General features: G+C 43.9%; 1 protein-coding gene across 1 annotated transcript in view; it reads left to right on the top strand.

The window, feature by feature from the left end:
* Positions 1 to 14,781, top strand: part of sspo (SCO-spondin) — a 172,151-nt gene that overhangs the window by 732 nt on the left and 156,638 nt on the right. The window contains exons 2-9 of the mRNA XM_056299211.1: positions 1,474 to 1,683; positions 3,413 to 3,495; positions 4,489 to 4,659; positions 6,611 to 6,834; positions 8,083 to 8,185; positions 11,456 to 11,614; positions 11,788 to 11,873; positions 12,301 to 12,426. Coding sequence (XP_056155186.1) covers positions 1,474 to 1,683; positions 3,413 to 3,495; positions 4,489 to 4,659; positions 6,611 to 6,834; positions 8,083 to 8,185; positions 11,456 to 11,614; positions 11,788 to 11,873; positions 12,301 to 12,426 — 1,162 coding nt within the window. The remainder of the gene's footprint in view (positions 1 to 1,473; positions 1,684 to 3,412; positions 3,496 to 4,488; positions 4,660 to 6,610; positions 6,835 to 8,082; positions 8,186 to 11,455; positions 11,615 to 11,787; positions 11,874 to 12,300; positions 12,427 to 14,781) is intronic.

Here is a 14,781-nt window from a genome sequence, read left to right as displayed (position 1 = left end):
AACTAATAATACTGATAATAATAACCGAAGTTGCTTTTTAGTGTTTTAAAAAACTACATTATCTCACATCCCTGAAATTAACCAATCTCGCATATACTATGACACTGAATGAATGTCTTTATGCATGCTCAATAATCCAGGTAAGGAAATCACAGAAAGTCGAATCAGTTCATCTGGACACAACGTTGAGCGGGAGAAACATTTCATCACTTGTCTAAGTGACTTCGCCATGTCTCAACTGACTGCAGGTATCCCCACCCTTATAAACAATACAGTGGCATAACGCCCAAACCAACGATCAATTTCATATGCGAATTGGTGTGACCATTAGCTCATGGACTTGGGAGGGGGTTGAGTGCAACATAACTTGGCAGAACATTAAGTGCTGAGTTACAATGGCCATGTGTAGTATTCACAGAGGATTTGGGAATAGTTGCAATCACAGCATTGTAAGATGATGACAGATGTACTCTTAGCCCCCCACCCCCCACCCCCACCCTTCGGTTCAGGGATGGCCGTTCCCTCTTAACATAGATGGCCTCTTTGACTCTCCGTTCAAACCAGCGTTCCTCCCTATGAAGGATGTACACATCCTCATCCTTGAAAAAGTGGCCCTGTAGAAGGATGTAGACTGTGGAGTCCTGAACCTGATGCGTTAGCTCTTCTGTGTTGTGCCACCCTCTTGGCCAGCATCTGTTTGGTTTCCCCAACGCTGGCCAAGAGGATGGCACAGCACAGAAGAGCTAACATGTCAGGTCAGGACTTTGCAGTCTACATTCATCTACAGGCCAGTGGCCACTCTTTCAAGAATGAGGATGTGCACATCCTTGATAGGGAGGAACGCTGGTTTGAACAGGGAGTCAAAGAGGCCATCTATTTTGAAGAGGGAATCACCATCCCTGAACCGAGATGGGGCCTAAGAGTACATCTGTCATCATTTTACAATGTTGTGATTGCAGCTATTCCCAAATCCTCTGTGAATACCACACATGGCCATTGTAACTCTAGTTAATGGTCACACCTATTCGCATATGAAACTGATCATTGGTTTGGGTGTTATGCCACTGTATTGTTTATAGGCATGGGGATACCTGCAGTCAGTTGAAACTGAAGAGGTTACTTAGATGAGTGATGAAAATTTTCTCTTAATAAACGTTGAGTCCAAGATGAACTGATTCAACTTTCTCTGATATTGAATGTAATTCCAAAAATGATTTGAAATGCTAATGAGCAAAATGGTTCACTACTTGACCAACACACTGCACCGTAAAAGTTGTTTCTGATCATTTTATTCGGTTTGAATTGATTGATGAGTCTTTTTTTTGCTTTCTCTTCATATACATCAACTTATTGTGTATTGTAATCTTAGCGCACATGAAAATTAATTCCAACTTGTACTTGCATTTCAAACAATACAGAGGACCAATTTTTGTTGTTGTTATTGTTGTTTTTGTTCTGGACTCCCATCTCCAGACACTGGTGCGAACACATGGTGGAGGAGAGGGTGGAGCGGGTCCTGTCCCCCCGTCTGCAGCTTGAAGTAGGTTGTTCTGAGGTGTACCGGTACAACACCCAGGGCTGGAGGCTGGATGTGGACAGGATGCGGGCCAAACATGGAGGGGACGATGGAATTGCATTGTATTACAAACAACAGGGTCCCAAGGCATCCTGCTTCTTATACAAGTAAGGTGGTAGTCAATCCACAGCTGACACTGTTTAGGATGTTACCGGCAGGTTACGCGCATAACCTCAGGTTCTCAGTCTCATTCAATATTGGGACACATCACATTTTAGACCCAGCACTGGATTCTGTAGGGTGCATATTTTCTTGGTAATAAAGAAACCTGTGACCAATGACAGCAACATATTTGATCAAGTTGTCATGCGTATCACTTGCCTTTTCTATTTATTTATTTACATTTATAATTTTTTTCACTCTCCATTTCTGTGGAGCTTCCAACTGTGGATTGCATTAGCCGCACCCTTCTGAACTGTTCCAACCGCAATAAAGTGATAAGTCACAGATCCAAAACTGTGTTCCCTGGGAAGGAGAACAAAGAGGATATGTACGCAGCAGAGTTCATGAGCCAGACATTATCCTGTACCGTAAACATTTTAGCTAGCTAAGCACCCACATTGGAAATAAAAGAACTAGTCCCAGACATACACTCTGAACTGAACACATTTCCAAGTGTTTTCCAAGTGTTTACTTCATGTTCAATATGGATGTTTACTGTAAAGCTTCTAGGTAATTCCAGATAACATTATCTCAGTCTGACCAAAAACAGATGTGACTGGATAAAGATTACTATTTTAACTTAAACACTTGGAGGAACTTCTTGCTGACTGACCTCCTCCCTTTTTGCATGTAGCATACACTTTGACTTAATAAATGGTTGTCTCAAATGAGTATTTCTCAGAGATGCAGGGTGATATAATTCCTGGCTAGAGTTTTATCAGTTCTTTCAACATGTTCACATTTCTTATGGTTCATTTACTCCTTTTACTGTGACCTCATGAGTCACTTAAGTGAAACTGAACTAAACCAAATAAGCTGAAATAAATTGAACTGTGATGACAGACTTGGGACTTCATTCAGTAACTGGTAGTAAATAAAATCTGAGTTGTTTGATGCCTCACCATTTGCATCCCACTTCCTTCCAAAGGTTTTATCCCCCATCAAATCCCTGTTATCCTCTCTGATATACCGAGTATAGTCCAATGGGAAGGTTTCTGCTCATCCAAAGGCTGACTTCAGATTCAAACATTTCACAATAACTTATCCTTTTCCTTCTAATATGTTTTTCTTCTATAAAGGAGTCTCACACCTGTGAATTTAGATTGGATTAACATGTGGGTAGGGCTGGGTAATATATCAATATTATATCGTTATCATGATATGAGACTAGATATCATCTGGGATTTGGGGTATCGTAATATCGTGATATGACATAAGTGTTGTCTTTTCCTGGCTTTAAAGGCTGCATTATAGTAAAGAGATTTAATTTTCTGAATTTACCAGGCTGTTCTATAATTTGCCTTTATCCACTTCAAAAATCTGATTGTTTAAATGTTTTGAGAAAGCACCAATAGTCATCCCCACAGTATCGTCACAGTATCGATATTGAGGTATTTGGTCCAAAAATATCGTGATATTTGATTTCATCCATATCGCCAAGCCCTAAATGTGGGTGACCTGTACATTGTGAGAATGTGCCTTCTCCTGAGTTTGATAGTCCATTTCAAATAATGCGAACTGTAGTCGCTGTACTTAATAGGATGCGGCAGTTTGAGACTATTAAGATTAAGCTCTGTCAAAGAATTACCTGTCAATGTAAGTAATTTAACAGTTTCTCAGGGAAATGTTCATTTTGCCCGCAGCAAGGTTTCTTTGTGTGTCTGTCTCCCACAGACCTCCAGAGATGGAGAGTCAGAAGGTCAATAAGACAGTACAGAGTTGCTGTGAGGGCTGGGGAGGACCTCGGTGTTCACAGGGTAAGAACAAGAAGCCATATTTTCTTTAACAACAATTCATATTTAAAAAGCCAGAAAACCGACAGCTCTCCAAATTAAATATTTTCTGTCCAGAAATCATTGGCCTGGACTTGTATTTTTATCATTTTACACACGAACCGCTAACCACTGGGCACAGTGGCCCAGTGATTAGCACTGTTGCCTCACAGCAAGAAAGTCCTGGGTTTGAACCCCAGGCCATTCCAGGTCCTTTTTGTGCGGATTTTGCATGTTCTCTCCATGTCTGTGTGGGTTTCCTCTGGGTGCTGCGGTTTCCTCCCACCATCAAAAAGACATGCATGTTAGGGTTAATACTCCTGTCTGTGCCCCTGAGCAAAGCAATGGAAAGAAGAACTGGAGTTGGTCCCCAGGCGCTGCAGCTGCCCACTGCTCCTATACAATAGGATGGGTTAAATGCAGAAGACACATTTCATTGTAACCTTTATTTTGTCATCATACTCAATGACAAAATAAAGTGGCTTTCTTTCTTTCTTTCTTGCATTCTTTCTTCTATTTCCTTTTCCCTTTTTTCTTCCCTTTGGTTCCTGATTTAATAGTTTCATAATAACCTTCTTGCTTATTTCCTTGCTAGAGCACAGCAAACTAATCAAAGTTTGACTTGGCTCATGATGTTCATGAATCTGCTTGCGTAACCGAGTTTCAGGGGTCAAACCCCAGTGATTTCATTCTTACTGGAACAAACGTCCGGCCCCATTATTTAGTAAAGCTAACACCTTAAAATTGAATTATAGGACAAGTGATTCCAGTAAGTCCAGCGACTTCATCAGGACACTGGATCAGATTATAAATAACCTCAACTTTTCCTCCCATTTAACCTTTGTTCTTCTCTCTGTCTCTCTCTCTCGTCTTCCTCCTCTTTCTGACTCTCGTCCATCCTCTTTCCGTCTTATCTCACTCTGTCCACCCTCCCCACCTTTTGCTCCTGCTGTCCCTCCGTCCTCCTCTTCCTCTCAGGTGTGGGCACGCGTGGCCGCTGTTACTCCACGTGGAACTGTGAGGAGTTCCCCGGGGTCCACAACTCCTCCCTGATGCCCATGGAGCAGTGCTGTAGCAGCCTGTGGGGGCTAAGCTGGAGGAACGCCTCTGACCAGACTTGCCTGTCCTGCACTTACACCCTCCTCCCTGGTCAGTGAATACGTGGCCACACACACACACACACACACACACACACACACACACACACACACACACACACACACACACACACACTTGCTTGCTGGTTGTCCATCGTGCCCGATGATGACCATGTTCTTCTATTTGTGGGTCCTTTGAGGACTCAGATAGCAGAAGATACCTGCGCAGAGATGATTTTTAAAGTGGCATGGGGGGTGCGCTTCTCCCAACGCCACATGACTTGATTGTAGAGGAGATGGTTCCGATGGCAAGGGGGATCCCTAGACGACCGGCACCTCCACACAACTGCAGGGGGCTGCTGGAAATCCGGTTTTTCGGAAACCGCCTCGAAGCGTGCCTCCACAGCTTGTTTTTCTGTTGGGGTAAGCTCCCTTAGCCTTATGTCTTCCAGACTCACCCACAAGGCAGCGGGGCAGTGGTTGATAGGTGCCAGGGCGTGTCCACCAGGGTGGGCCTGCACACCATATCTCTGGGGCCCACTGCTGCTCCGAGATCCCCTGCCACGTTAGCCTGGGGCCGCAAGACCCCAGTTACCACGTGTGGCCACGGGGAGGCCTGGCAGGAGTCTTGGTGAAGGAGAGGCTATGTACTGGCAAGGGAAGGCTTACACGCTAGGATGCTTCCCTATTCGCCACAAAGGCTAGCCAGCGGGAGCAAGCTAAGGGCAGGAAGGACACAAGCGGGTTGGAAGAACACATGCACCTTCCCTCCAACTACACACTGCTGCACTAGACGCATCACAACACCCTGTGTGTATGTACACACACACACACACACACACACACATCTGTTTATATATCCTCATGGGGACAAAAAAATTATGTTAAGAGTCAAAATCCCAAACCTTAACTAACCCTTTTCCTAACCCTAAACTCAACATTAACTCCATCTTCAAAGGCCAGTTTATAGTTCAGTAGTTGACGATTATTGCCACCGGCTACGATTACATTTCATGATTGGTCGCAACGACTTTTGTGCGATGAACAATATTTTTGCAATACGTGCCCATTCTTCCCTATAATGCAGGGATCAGCAATCTATGACACGTGTGCCCACGGTGGCACGCGAGGCCATTAACGCGGGCATGCGGAGTAATTCAATAAATATATATTTTAATACACTTTTTTTGATAAAAACGTTTTTAATATAAAAGTTAGCCTAATGGTGAACTAAAAGAACAATTCAATGTAAAAACAATACTGAAATAACTAGTTTCAAAATACACCATTGCAAGAGAGCGTACACAACTGATATGGTTTACCATACCCCTCCCTCTGGTCTACCCACAAGCGTAGTGTTACAGCGGTAGTGAAAATGTTGCATAGCTAGTGTGAGGCTGCGGGGCTGGAGCCGGGGTTGTACTGCACCATGAGGCAACATCAGAGGATGAATTTAATTGTATGCTTGCTTACAATGACAAAGAGTCTTTCTTCATTAAACTGCAGTGTGTACCCAAAGCAATAATTCCAATAAATCCAAAGAAGCCATTTGGCTTGTTCCATGGTTTGAGAGTATTTGCTCAAATGTTGATCTCAATAAAGGGGCATTTTGACGCAGAACACTGCAAATTCTGCATAACAGAGAAAACCCCCTTAGGGGAAGATGTCCACACATTATATTAGCTGTTTAAGGACAATGGACATGTTATAAGTAGTTAATTATACTCAAAATAATATATACATACATTAACATGAATATTTTATATTGTAACACTGTTAGAGGGAAACATCCTTACAGGAGACATGTCTTTCTTTCTCTTTCTCTTTCTCTTTCTCTCTCTCTCTCTCTCTCTCTCTCTCTCTCTCTCTCTCTCTCTCTCTCTCTCTCTGTCTCTCTCTCTCTCTCTCTCTCTCTCTCTCGCCTATATATTGGGTCATTTTGTCTAATTTTATATATTTGAATGTTGAGTTACATGCACTATTCTCTGTGTTTTTGTGTTCAGACTTCCAGACGTCCCCTGTGGTACGTGGGGGTCTGCTTGTTAACACCAGGGACCCCCAAGGCTCAGCCACCTGCATGACCTGGGGTGGGACCCACTATCGCTCCTTTGACAGGAAGCACTTCAACTTCCAGGGCAGCTGCACCTATCTGCTGGCCTCCTCCTCTGATGGGACTTGGGCTGTCTACAGTAGCACGGTCTGTGATGGAAGAGGAGATTGCAGCAAGGTAGGACAAAGCGTTGATTCCTCAATTTAAAGAAAGAGCTTGATCTAACCAGACCTATGACTTCCTCTTCTCTTGAGTGAAGATGTTTAAACTGCTAGTTTCACTTTTACCCTCAAACATTGCTATGTTGTAATTCTTTTTTGTTTTTTGGATTTTTTCCCATTTTTTCCCCCCAATTTTACTTGGCCAATTACCCTATTTTCCAATCTGTCCCGGTTGCTGCTCCACCCCCTCTGCTGAGCCGGGGAGGGCTGCAGACTACCACATGCTTCCTCTGATACATGTGGAGTCGCCAGCCGCTTCTTTTCACCTGACAGTGAGGAGTTTCGCCAGGGGGACGTAGCACTATTCCCCCCAGTTCCCCCTCCCCCCTGAACAGGTGCCCGACCAAGCAGAAGAGGTGCTAGTGCAACGACCAGGACACATACTCACATCTGGCTTCCCACCCACAGACATGGCCAATGTGTCTGCAGGGATGCCCGACCAAGCAGGGGGTAACACGGGGATTCGAACCATGATCCCGTGTTGGTAGGCCATGTTGTAATTCTTACAGTCTCAGTTGAGTCACTACTATGCAATGACTATGAAGCAAAGACTATGAAGCAGTATTCAGGAGGTAATGTAGCTGCAGCTAAAAAACAACGATGGCCAATCTCTTTGGTAGTTTCCCTGCACAACTAGGCAGTTTCATGTGCAGGGAATATACACATGAAATATACCACGACCTTCAATATACAGGACCTTCAGTTTCAGGCAGGAAACTATTTAAATGCAAATTAATGGGGTGTCTGGGTGGCATGGCGGTCTATTCTGTTGCCTACCAACACGGGGATCACCGGTTCAAATCCCCGTGTTACCTCTGGTTTGGTTGGGCGTCCCTACAGACACAACTGGCCGTGTCTGCGGGTGGGAAGCAGGATGTGGGTATGTGTCCTGGTCGCTGCACTAGCGCCTCCTCTGGTTGCTTGGGCAGCGCCTGTTCAGGGGGGGAGGGGGAACTGGGGGGAATAGTGTGATCCTCCCACGCACTGCGTCCCCCTGGTGGAACGCCTCACTGTCAGTAAAACGCCTCACTGTCAGGTGAAAAGAAGCAGCTGGGGACTCCACATGTATCAGAGGAGGCATGTGGTAATCTGCAGCCCCCCCCCCTTTTTTAGATAAATAAATAAATGCAAATTAATTACCTGCGTTTTTTTTCCTTTCCTTTTTGTGTAAACTGATTATGTGTAAATTATCCTCTCCCTTCAGGCTCTTAGGATGATGCTGGGTCTAGACCTGGTTTCAGTTCACCACAGGAACTTAACGCTCAACAGCCTCCCTGTCCCACACGGAGAACCGCTCTTCCAAAATGGTAACCTACTGTTTGCTGACAGAAAACATCTCAGTTTCATTTTCAGCGTGTGTGTGTGCGTGTGTGTGTGTGTGTGTGTGTGTGTGTGTGTGTGTGTGTGTGTGTGTGTGTGTGCGTGCGTGTGCGCGTGCGCGTGCGCGTGCGCGTGTGTGTGTGTGAAATGACTTTTCCAAAATGAAGACTGAGAGTTGTCGTAAAACAACTCAACTAGGTTCATTTTTAGTATGTGTGTGTAAACATAAACCATTTTACCAAAATGGTTGTGTCGCGGTGTCTTATCATAAAACTTGTCATAAAACCTTTGATTTGCTACAGCATCGTGTGTTTGAGGTTAGGCAGAGCATGTCTGTTCGTCTGCATATGTACGGTAGACCAAGGTCAAACAGTATTTCAAAGAGTAAATCATACAGTATTACCTGTTCCTTTTTCCTGAAACGGTGGCTCTTCTGAATCAGCTCAGTTCATTTAATGTTAAATGTTAAATGGACTGCATTCATATAGCACTATTCTTTTTAATTTTTTTTGGATTTCCCCCCTTTTTCTCCCCAATTGTATCGGGCCAAGTACCCCACACTTCCAAGCCATCCCGGTCGCTGCTCCACCCACTCTGCCGATCCGGGGAGGGCTGCAGACTACCACATGCCTCCTCCCATACATGTGGAGTTGTCAGCCGCTTCTTTTCACCTGACAGTGAGGAGTTTTGCCAGGGGGACGTAGTGCGTGGGAGGATCACGCTATTCCCCCCAGTTCCCCCTCCCCCCTGAACAGGCGCCCTGACTGACCAGAGGAGGCGCTAGTGCGGCGACCAGGACACATACCCACATCCGGCTTCCCACCTGCAGACACGGCCAATTGTGTCTGTAGGGACCACTGACCGAGCCGGAGGTAACATGGGGATTCGAACCAGCGAGCCCCGTGTTGGTAGGCAGTGGAATAGACCGCTCTTCTTGTTTACACCCAGATAGCTGTATCTGTCTGTTGTAATGTGACGCGTGTGTAGAATTATTGGATTGATTGATTAATTAATTAATCAACTAACTTTAATTTTAGTCCCTCACGCTTCAGAAAAGACATGGGGATGCTTGTAGTGGCTGTATAGATCTGTATTTTAGACCGATAATAGACCGATTTTAATGTCGGAATTTGCTCCCGTATTTCTTCAGGTCCTTGTTAATACTGTAAACTTCATGCGTCCCCTCTCCAGTCCCTGTGATATAGTCCAACAAATTTTTAAAATCCATCCTCCATGGCTTAGGTCCCTGCCTGCTTTCTATCATCAGTGACTCACTCACATCCGGGTCTGTACCTGACTACTTTAAAATTGCCTGTGTTCAGCCCCTCCTCAAAAAACCCTCCCTTGATCTGGCAAGGGTAGAGAATTATAGACCTATTTCCAAACTTTCTTTCTTATCCAAAATCCTTGAAAAAATTGTTTCAGACCAAATCCTTCAGCTGACTGAGGGTCATAACATTTTTGATAAATTTCAGTCCGGCTTTTGTCACAAGCATAGTACTGAGACTGCATTACTAAGAGTGTCCTATGACATTCTTATGCATGCTGATAAAGGTGAATACACTATTATCATTCTCCTAGATTTAACTGCTGTCTTTAATACCATCGATCATGCCTTCTTACTTGTTAGGTTGGAGAATTGGGTTGGCATTTCTGGTACAGCATTAAATTGGTTTCGCTCCTATCTGACAAATAGCTATTTTTATGTTTCTATTAACAATCTTGTATCCTCATCAGCTCCCCTACAGTACGGAGTCCCCCAGGGGTCTGTTCTTGGGCCAATCCTCTTTTCTTTATACATGCTTCCTCTGGGTCATTTGTTTAATCACTTTCAAGACATGTTATACCACTGTTATGCTGATGATACTTAGATCTATTTCTCTGCCAAACCCAATAACCTGAATCAACTGTCCTCCCTCCATGGTTGTTTAGCTGCAACCAAAGACTGGATGTCCCTTAATTTCCTCCATCTAAATCCCGAGAAAACTGAAGTTCTCTTAATTGGTCCTGAGAACTTTGCCACTGCAGTTGATCAGTTTATTGGTCCACTTCATTCAAACGTCAAACCTACCACTATAAATCTTGGTATCATCTTTGACCAGAAAATGTCTTTCAATCACCATGTTACTAAGCTTGTCCAATCGTGTTTTCTTCAGCTACGAAATATTGCAAAAATCAGAAATATTTTGGCTTTTAAGGATATCGAAAAATTAATTCACACTTTTATTTTCTCCCGTCTACTAGATTACTGTAACTCCCTCTACTCTGGCCTCAGCCAAGCTACTGTAAATCGTCTACAGTTAGTTCAGAATGCAGCTGCTAGACTACTAACTAGAACTAGCCATAGGCCCCATATTACCCCTATTCTTGCATCCCTCCATTGGCTTCCCGTAAAACTCAGAATAACTTATAAGATCTTATTGATTACATTTAAAGCACTGCATGAGCTTGCCCCCAGTTATATTTCTGATCTTCTCGTTCCTCATTCCACTTCCTGACCACTCCGATCCTCAAACCTCAGTCTTTTATCCATTCCCCACTCCAACTGCAAAACAAGAGGTGACCAGGTTTTTGCAGTCTTAGCCCCAAGCCTCTGTAATACTCTCCCCCAATCCATTAGATTTGCTGAATCTTTGGACTGTTTTAAGCAGCTTCCAAAAACCCATCTTTTCAGGCAAGCCTTTTTATAGTCCCCCCCCACCCCGGCTTCTGTTTTGTTTCATTTTTTAGCTTGGTATGTTACTCCCAATGCCATGTTTTTATAATCATTCAATTTATTTTATGTATTTATTCATTTTTATTGTATGGAGTGTAAAGCACTTTGTAACTGTTTTTAAAGGTGCTATATAAATAAAATTTTGCTTGCTTGCTTGTATTTGTCTGTGAGCATGTGTGTACATTTGTATCTGTATCTGGGGTGTGTGTGTGTGCATGTGTGTGTGCATGTGTGCGTGCGTGTGCATGTGTGATGTATCATGAGAAGCTGTTCTTATCAGTCACGGCAGTCATTTTTTGTCACAGTGTGTCCCAAAATATATCAGGGCTGAATATGTCAGTATGACATACACCAAAGCTTCATGCCACAGTAGGTTAGCCATCAAATAAACAGTCTTCATTCCCTTGCCGTCCTTTACCATTTGAATGAACAGCATGTGTTATGTTTTCTTCACATTGTTGACTGACTACAAGAACTACAGATGTACTTGGTATTGCTATGGTATATCGCCTCTTGCTGACTCTGTGTTCATCTTTTCTAGGAGTCAGCGTCCATTGGCTGGGCGACTTTGTTTTTGTGGAGAGCAGCCAGGGGGTGAGGGTGAAGTTTGACCTGGCCAACACAGTCTATCTGACGGTGACCGCCGAACACCTGGCAGCCACCAGGGGACTCTGTGGGGTCTTCAACAATAACGCTGATGGTGAGGGATGTTTACGCACACGCACCTTCATACACACACGGTCTCTTAAAGTCTCAGGCTTGAGCTTGTCTTGCGCATTGCAGTTTTAATGTACCGCACACTATTAACCCCCCCCCCCATGCTTTTAACTATTCAACTTAAACTTGTTTTGTTTCCTGATGACTTCATTACAGATGACTTCACAACAATTAGTGGAACTGTGTCTCAGTTTGCTGCCAGTTTTGGCAATTCATGGAGGGTTCCTGACCAGCAGAATGAGGTACTCCATTGGATAGATGCACTGTTGAATAGCATTTTTTTTCCCTTTTGAAACATAATTTTTTTTCATCTAATGTTAATTGTTTTGTGAGTTTGAGTCTGGTGCATGCAGCTGTTCAGCGGTTGATATAAAGCTGCAGATTGCTAGTTGCACCAGTGGTTTTAGAGTTACAGTGGAGAAACTACCATTTTGCAATGACTATTGGGCAATGGGGCCCAAAGTTAATTTGCAGCAAACAAATTAGGAAAAGAGGTCAGTGGTTTCAACATTAGCTAACCTATTTCCAGTCGTAGAGAGTAAATGGGCGTCCGTCCATTAGTTTTAGCTTCATGAGCTGTTGAGTGAGTGCACTTTTGGTTGTAAATGAAAGAGTGTCTGTGTGGTGCATCTTGTTTAAGTGATCGTCTGTGTCTCCTGTGTCCCCCAGGGCTGCAGTGATGCGGCTGAGCTGGGTCACAGCTGTGACATCACTGGAGACGTCGCCCTGCGCAGGAGGGCGGAGTCTGTTTGTCACCGACTACAGGAGCGTCCTTTCACTCATTGCCACCACAGGGTCAGACTTTTTTTTTTTTAATGCATACTGACATACATACTGGTTATTCCAATTGTTTTCCAGTTATTTCACTTTATTTCTCAGATCCCATCAAGTGTACGCTGGGAATTGGCTGGTACCTCACAATTTGACAATTCAATATATTTTTTTTGGGGGGGGGATTTTCTCCCCCTTTTTCTCCCCAATGTTACCCATCCAATTACCCCACTCTTCCGAGCCATCCCAATCTCTGCTCCACCCCGTCTGCTGATTCGGGGAGGGCTGCAGACTACCACATGCCTCCTCCGATACATGTGGAGTCTCCAGCCCCGAACAGGCACCCCGACCGACCAGAGGGGGCACTAGTGCAGCGAGGACACATACCCACATCCAACTTCCCACCCACAGACACGGCCAATTGTGTCCGTAGGGACACCCGACCAAGCTGGAGGTAATGTGGGGATTTGAACCACCGATCCCTGTGTTGGTAGGCAACAGAATAGACCGCCACATGCCACGCGGATGCCCCAATTCAGCAATATCTTAGTGGCTCCCTCCCCTCTTATCTACAGTGAGATGTGAAATCTGATGATCAAAAGAAAATGTACAAGATGCATTTATTTTAAGCCCCAGGTGTTACAAAAGCACAAGTATGCTGCCCAGAGTAAACTTTCAAATCATTAAAACTCAAACATTCAGAGAAGTACAGATCATTACGGCAAACTTCTTCACAACAGCAGGTCATTGTGCTGCAACATTTTGATTAATTAAGAGGAAATGCTGGGATATTAAAATTTATCACAGCATAGTATCTGAATTGATCCTCCCCACCCCTAACGAAATATAGTCTCTGGAGTCTGTGTGTATATATGTGTGTTCAAAGTAGTTGATCTGATCTGGATTTTTGTGCCCATATAACATGAGGATGATTTCAACTGATGATGCAAATGACAAGATCTCACGGTACTCTGCCATGAAAACAGAATGATGATTGTGGTTGTTATTTGGGCATAAAGTGGGCTATAATTATGCTAAAATATCTTGATAGTTGAAACAAAGAGAAGATTATTTTGATCAACTGTACATTCCATCTACTTCAACTATTTGGTTTACTGGAAAACATGGGGAATTATAAAGGATTTTGTTTTGTCAAATTTCTTGGTATTATCATCAAATTTCTTATACTATAAAACTAAAACTGCTGAAAGAAACACCGACAGGAGCAACAACTTACCTTCAGCGGAAGGATTTAGTTGCCAGTTAGAGTAAGAAAATAAAAAATTCCAGTGACTAGCTCACTAAGGGTTTCTCCCCTTGGAATCACTTTAATGAATATCACGGTGTCTGGGTAGCACGGCGGTCTATTCCGTTGCCTACCAACACGGGAATCGCTGGTTCGAATCCCCATGTTACCTCCAGCTTGATCGGGCATCTCTACAGACACAATTGGCTGTGTCTGCGGGTGGGAAGCCTGATGTGGGTATGTGTCCGGGTCGCTGCAATAGGCCAGGGCGCCTGTTCAAGGGGGGAGGGGGAACTGGGGGGAATAGCATGATCCTCCCACGTGCTATGCCCCCCTGGCGAAACTCCTCACTGTCAGGTGAAATGAACCAGCTGGTGACTCCACATGTATCAGAGGAGGCATGTGTTAGTCTGCAGCCCTCCCCGGATCAGCAGAGTGGGTGGAGCAGTGACCGGGACAGCTCGACAAATAGGTTAATCAGACGGGTACAATTGGGGAGATGCACTTCAGTTTGATGAATTATCATTTAGATACATGACTGTCTCTCTGACCTTTTCAGATATAATTAGTGAGCTACATTGACAACCACCTGCGTGTAACCTGACTTGAACTTGTGCTGCCAAGCCATAATTTACCAATTAATGATTAAGTGAATGAGTATCCTGTGGCTGTATGTTGTTCAGCTTTGGTTATGGCTGCCTGTATCTTTGAATATCCTTAAATTACTCGATACAATGCACATGACTCAGATATAACAAATAGTTACATAACAGTGGCTAATGAAAGTGTATTGTCTGTCTGTCTTGTCGAGCCTTAGTAATCAGTAGCTGAGCCTGTGCTGTCCATCATTACTGTACAGCAGTAGTGTTCGATAAGTTATTGACAAAAAGCTGTTGACATCTTTACTAGTTAAACCTGTCCTCTACTCTACTCTGTGATTGCAGCACATTTGTTCTGCACGGTATTTGAAAATAATTCTCAGCATTTGTTTTAATCTGGTTAGGGTGCCATGTGGGTGGGGTTTATTGCCTTTTATTTCTTTTATTATTTTTTTTATTTCTCGTGCATATTGGGATACAATGGAGTTTGCAAACCCCCACCTATCTAGGCTCCTTTCTGCAGTTTAAAACCAA

Source organism: Lampris incognitus, chromosome 19 (assembly GCF_029633865.1).
Source record: "Lampris incognitus isolate fLamInc1 chromosome 19, fLamInc1.hap2, whole genome shotgun sequence".
NCBI lineage: Eukaryota > Metazoa > Chordata > Actinopteri > Lampriformes > Lampridae > Lampris > Lampris incognitus.
This window is presented reverse-complemented; position numbering and strand designations above follow the sequence as displayed.